At 41.3% G+C, this 6,247-nt stretch overlaps 1 protein-coding gene across 1 annotated transcript in view; it reads left to right on the top strand.

The window, feature by feature from the left end:
* The window catches only part of IFT81 (intraflagellar transport 81), an 88,234-nt gene that overhangs the window by 27,949 nt on the left and 54,038 nt on the right, over positions 1-6,247 (top strand). The window contains exons 4-5 of the mRNA XM_018556719.1: positions 1,027-1,207; positions 4,922-5,011. Coding sequence (XP_018412221.1) covers positions 1,027-1,207; positions 4,922-5,011 — 271 coding nt within the window. The remainder of the gene's footprint in view (positions 1-1,026; positions 1,208-4,921; positions 5,012-6,247) is intronic.

Here is a 6,247-nt window from a genome sequence, read left to right as displayed (position 1 = left end):
CCCCCCTGGGCTTTTGTCCCCTCCAAGGATACCCCCCCTCCTACCTACCCCACCCCGCCTGCCCTCCCTTCCCCGAATAACCTAAACAATTTACTTGCTGTACGAATGTACGTACCTTCTCCATGTGCAGATCGCCAGTGGGTCCCTGATAACCCATTCCATCAATTTCAACTGCCTGCAGGCGGATGTACTGTCATTGGAGATACTACCTCTATAATTGCCTTAAATGTTGTTCTGATGTTATTGTTCATGTAATGCATATGTTCAGTGGCTGTGTCCACTCCCTTTGAGATGGGGCTCGGTTCCCCTTGTGTAAACCTTTTTGTTTATTTGTATAAAAAATTGTTAAATAAAAGAATTTATAAAAAAAAAAAAGAAAAGAACATATGTCGCCAGCACACCATGGACCCATAGTTAATACCGTAGTCCAAACTTCCAAAAGTTTATTAACACTGTCGCATAACAATAAATGCAAGTGCAAAATTTCCAGGCTGTGCAGTCATGCCCGAAAAAGAGGGCCTGCAAGATTCTTCTGTAATTTCATTTCACTTTGTTACTGAGGCCTAACATCTCTAGATTTCATGACAAAGCCCCTTTAAAATACCATTCAGTTGGCTGATGAAACTGCTTCAGTGGCTAGCGGAGGCTATTCTCATTAGACAGTGGATGGTCTTTGTGGCTAATAAAGGTATCAACAGATATTTTGTGGTGTCGACTCTTAAGGTGCCCACACAACTTACAATTTATCTGCAGATTTTCTGTGGTCAGATGGAAAAAGTGCAACAGATTGGCCCAGGTGGAGATTACTCCATCCACACAGTTAAGTGTAGATGGAGGAATCTGTTGCACCTTTTCCATCTGACCACAGAAAATCTGCAGATAAATTGTAAGGTGTATGGCCAGCTTAAGACAGGACTATTACTTTTAAACATTTAAGATTGACTATAGGGACAATTTTACACTGTCATGTTGATGCTTGTTACATTGCTTAATCTGATACATCATTTTCGTTCTCCTTATTTATAGGAGTATGTTTCGCCAAGGTTTGGTTGTTGGAAGTAAACCTGTAATTCATCCAGTATTATATTGGCTACTCCAGAAAACAAATGAGTTGAAGAAGAGAGCTTATTTGGCCCGTTTTCTGGTAAAATTAGATGTTCCTACAGAGTTCTTAGAAGATGATGCAGTGTTTGAGACCAACAAGCAGGTAAGGCTTTTATGTAATATAATAATTATATAATAATATTCAGCTATCATATATTTCTTAAATATTGGCTTACGTGTTCTTCATTGTCTATTCTGTTTGCATAATTTTTGGCCATTGTGTTTGACAACACAGCAGACAGCAGGATTTTAAAACGTATGCATTATGAAAATACACTTATCCTACCAGACTAGCAGAGGGAGATGCAGTGCCATGAAGGAGCATGGAGCCGGCTTCCCAGTATCAAGTCAAGTGGTAGATCATGACCCACCCCCGCCTTCCTGATTGGTCATTAAGCCAGGCTGCCCCATTGTGTCATAAGGGAGCATGAAGCCGGCTTCCCAGGCAATAGGGAAGCTGGGCCCACGCTGCCTCGGGATGCCGGTATTTGCACTCGGTATCGGTACTCAGTATAAAAAAATATCAGTACTTTTACTTGAAACCAAGAAACCGGTATTGGTGCATCCCTACTTTTTATTAAAGGGACTAGGCAGGCAGCATAAGTGTACTTTTATATGAAAGCTTGTCTCCAGAAAAACAGTTAAATATGCTGCAGATATTCATATAACTAAACTGCTTTGCTTATCAAAAAAAATATGTAATTGTTCACCTACTCTTGTGATCTAATTTAAGCTTAGTCACCAACCTGCCTGTGACTGGACATTGAAGGATAGGACCACTCTGCTGCTATCAATCTGCTGTTTTTCTTAACAACATGTTAAAAGCATTTGGCTGATTTGCACTACCAATTGACAACTAAAAGACTCCAGCACAGCACAGCCTTTCTGTTGAAAGCTTCCCTATCGGGTCCTCTTCTTTCTGTGCATGTGAACCGCTGGTGGCTGCCATAGGTATGGCTCTTGAGGGTGAACAGGGCATGTGCAGGGCAAGTTGCACATAAAGTAGCAGCAGCAAGGTATATACATGTACAACAGGTGTGACTACACAAAGTAGTCACAGGCAGGTGGACAGGCGTAGTGGTTAGCGCTTTTGCCTTGCAGCACTGGGGGTCCCCGGTTCGAATCCCGACCAGGTCACTTCCTGCAAGGAGTTTGCATGTTCTCCCTGTGCTTGTGTTGGTTTCCTCCGTGTACTCCGGTTTCCTCCCACACTCCAAAGACATGCTGGTAGGATAATTGGCTCCTTTCTAAGTTGGCCCTCTATGTATGCATGCGGGATAGGGACCTTAAATTGTAAGCTCCTTGAGGGTAGGAAATTATGTGAATGTGCAACTATGTGAAGTGCTGCGTAAATTGACAAAAAAAAAGTGCGTCAGAAAGGAATGAGTGCAAGACGGTAAGGAATGAGTGCAAAAAACCCACAAGAGCAACAATACATTGGGGGGAATTTATCATAGCAATTGCGAGTGTTTGAACTTACACGGAATATATTTGATGCACTTTGCTCCATGTTACTGTAATGTTGTTCATAAATGAGGTTTAATAGACTCCAGGAAAGAAGACTCCTAACTCCAGGCAAAATTCTTAACTGTCGCTTCTTGAAGAAGTGGTCATGGGGACTTCTTAAGTTGTGATTGTTTTTTTAGGTGATCCTCCAGTTTCAGACAGCCGCAGAACAAGTAAACGGTTGCGAACTTTCGTAAAACAGGCGCAAAACACGCGCAATTGGAAAACTAGTGCAAGCTCTGATCAAAACTAGCGCAATTGGATAACTTGTGCAAGCTCTGGTCAGAACAGGCCAAAACACGTGCAATTTGAAAACAGGCGCACATGTTAAAAGACAGATTTGCACATAAAAAATGATCTAAGAGGCTAAAACTGTCGCAATTGCTTTGGTAAATTTCCGCCATTATCTAGAAGTATCGCACCAAGACATGAAAGCTGCCAACTCACCCTTGTGTGGGCACAAAACAGTCACAGGATCCAGGTTTTAAGGAGTTTATTGAATCATTTTGAAAAGCTGGAAGTTTTTGGTGATCATTACACTTTTAAATCTTGCCTTGTCTTCTGTAAAATGAAGAATGAATGATTTCCAAGATGTGCCATCTTTATTAATTTTTCAATATCTGCTCTTTTTATAAGCTAACAAAGAGCTGAAAACGTAATTTTGGTCCTGTTTTTATGATAAACACTTCCATCACATAGATGCTGTCAGACGGTTAAAAATATACAAAAACTGCAATGGAACAAGTTACATTGAAATTACAGTATTAAAGAGGAAAAGATTTCAGTGAGCAGATCTTTAAAAACAACAGGAGCATGTTCTACAGTGGACAAAAAGTACCCGCTGCAATTGGTGTGAAATCCTATAGCTCGCCAGCCTCTCTACGCCTACATTCCACCACAAGGGTCCTGTATCTGTTTGTCTTAATACCATATCAAGTATGCCGTTTCAATAACAGGCTGTGCAAAGCAGAATGTTTTTCTGCTCACTTAAAGGTTACAGAACACGTTTTATAGCAGTTGTGAAAGTGCACAGCCTGCCACAAAACTGATACTTACAAGCACCAGCAGATAAGAATTCTGGAGGTGCAAATGATCTTATTACATGCCCATCATGTGTTAATTTTATATGAAAGGTGATTGATCATTGGTCTATTACTCTTACCGGTATATCATTTCTTTCATGGTGCTTTACTTATTATACATGTAAATAACACCCTCCCGATGACTGGCATTTCCCAGTAAATTCATTTTGGAGTGTTTCCTGATTTTTATCAGTTGCTGAATATTATCTGGAGTCCTGGAAGTCTTCCCAGCTTGATGTTTACATGGCAATCTGAAACACAATTCCTAAATGATAGACATATTTAAATGTCATGTACTTCTTTAAAAAGCAGAATTTAAATGTTGCAGCGGTATTCTTTTTTGTTCTAGAACAGAGCTGCGACAGGAATGCATTTAATATTTTTTGATTTTATGTTAATGGAAACATTTTAGGTCAAAGAGAAAAGTGTACATCTCTGACCGAGAATTTTAACATTTTGTTGTACAGCAGTCAAGTCCCGGAATTGCTTTGCTGCTAGCACAGTAGCCTGTCCCCATTTGTGGCTGCTAGTGAGAGGTTCTTTAGAGAGCTGAAATTTACAGGGCTATTCACAAAAGGGTGAAGGGTTTGGAGAAGGCAGGGGAAGTGACAAATCTGGGACAACATAGTGAGCTGAATTGGAGAATGTTTCCAGTTCAGCTATGTTGGCCTAGATTGTTCACTTCTCCTGCCTTCACCAAACTCTTCACCCTTTTGTGAATAACCCTATTAATGTTGAGGAATGCATATGGTAGAGAAGCGCAGAGTTGATGATTGTGGTGCGAGCGCACTGTGGTCCTTCAAGACAGAGCAAGGCGTTCTGTGTTGAAGGCTCACTGCTGCTTGCTCTTGTGACAGACCTGAGAGCCTCCTGTGCTACAGTTGCATGGGCAGCCAGCCTGGGTAGAGCACTGAACACCGTTTGGTTTGGGAAATCCATCAAGGGGCACCCTGTTAGTCAGGAACTGAAATCATTTCAGTTAGTGGCTTGCATGAGCAGACGTTTGATAGTTTTATGGTATGGACTTGCTGTACAAAGCCCCCCTGCATTTAAACTGTTTACTGCTTTGCTGAATAAACGCGCAGGACAAACCTGCTTGCACTGTTCCTTGGTGTCCCTATCTCGTGCATGGTTTACCACTGCCTCTACCAGTTAATCCTGTCCACTTTGCAGTATGTTTTGTTAAGGTTTGGTTTAACATAAACAATGTGTGTTTTTTTTTTTTGTAGTATGAAGAACTTATGGAGAACTTCAAAACCCTTCATAAAGATTGTGAGCAGCTTAAATCATCAGGCTTCTCCACTGCAGAGATTAGACGGGTAATGTCTGCAATATGCATATATTAAAAAAAAATGTTTATTTCTGCCAGCTACTATTTCTCTGGACAATTCTCAGGCCGCAGAGTCTTTGGATGCCTCTTAGGCATTAGATTATCGCTTCTAAGTGACAATTGTAAGCTCGGGCTGGCTATGAGCAGAGCACCCTAAGAACTTATTGCTTGAGTGTCTCTGTAGTTAGCACAATTTGAACATTTGTGTGTGTGTGTGTGTTTCACCAGTCAGCATGACCAGACTGTAGCCTTGCAATATTTGCAATTTATGTTAACATTCTTTAGGGACAAATAGAGCTTTCTTTTGGAGGTATATAATCATCACTGGGTTGTTTTTTTTTTTTTACTATATAAAATTAAAAAGTCCTGTAAATTTAGAAAAAAAAAATGTTTTCCCTACGTTATGTTAAAAAGCATCTATTCTTACCCATATTTTTGGTAAAATATAAAAGATGGGGTCACGTCGGGTAAATAGACACTAAACATGTCAAGCCTTAAAATTGCGCACACCCGCAAAATTGCAAAAAATGACCACACCGAAAATTGGCCATAGGCGACGCTTTAAACGCTTTTACTGCTCATCAGTTTAGTGTTATCAGTGATTAATGGCCCGAGAATAATTACTCACTCCAACGTTTGCAGTGATGTGTAGCATGTGCGGCACAATAGGCGCAGTCATCATTTTCACACTTAGGCGCGCCCGACGCATGTTTGTATGTGTATGTGGGGGACGGGGGACATAAAAAACAAATGTGTTATTTTTTTATTACTTTTTTTTTTTTTGCACTTAACTTTATTGCTATAACATGGGGGGATAAGAAGCCCCCTATGTGATAGCCAATTTACATGACAGGTCCTCTTTATGGAGACATCAGGGGTCTCCAAGACCCCTAATGTCACCTAGGGACCCCCAGAGAAGCTGATTAAGCAGAGATCTGCTTCACCAGCTTCTGAAGCTGGAGAGTGACAGCAGAATGCAGAAGTGATATAATATACATCACTTCCTGCATTCGGAGACTGGAGAGGAGATCAGAGGGGAGATCATGTACCGATCTCCTGTCACAGAGCCGGGGATTTCGGGACCGGCAACAGCAGTGACAGCTGCTGCTAATACAAGCGATCGGGCGTCTCTAGAAACGCCCGATCGTTTGAATGTAAAGCTCTCGGCTGGCCGTTTAATTACAACAGCCGGCTGGGAAGCTACTCATCCGGCTCCGGCGTCCTC

Source organism: Nanorana parkeri, unplaced genomic scaffold (genome assembly GCF_000935625.1).
Source record: "Nanorana parkeri isolate BGI_ZX_2015 unplaced genomic scaffold, ASM93562v1 scaffold13, whole genome shotgun sequence".
In the NCBI taxonomy this organism is placed as follows: domain Eukaryota; kingdom Metazoa; phylum Chordata; class Amphibia; order Anura; family Dicroglossidae; genus Nanorana; species Nanorana parkeri.
The sequence above is the reverse complement of the archived record's forward strand: the minus strand, read 5'-3'. Positions and strand labels throughout refer to the sequence as shown.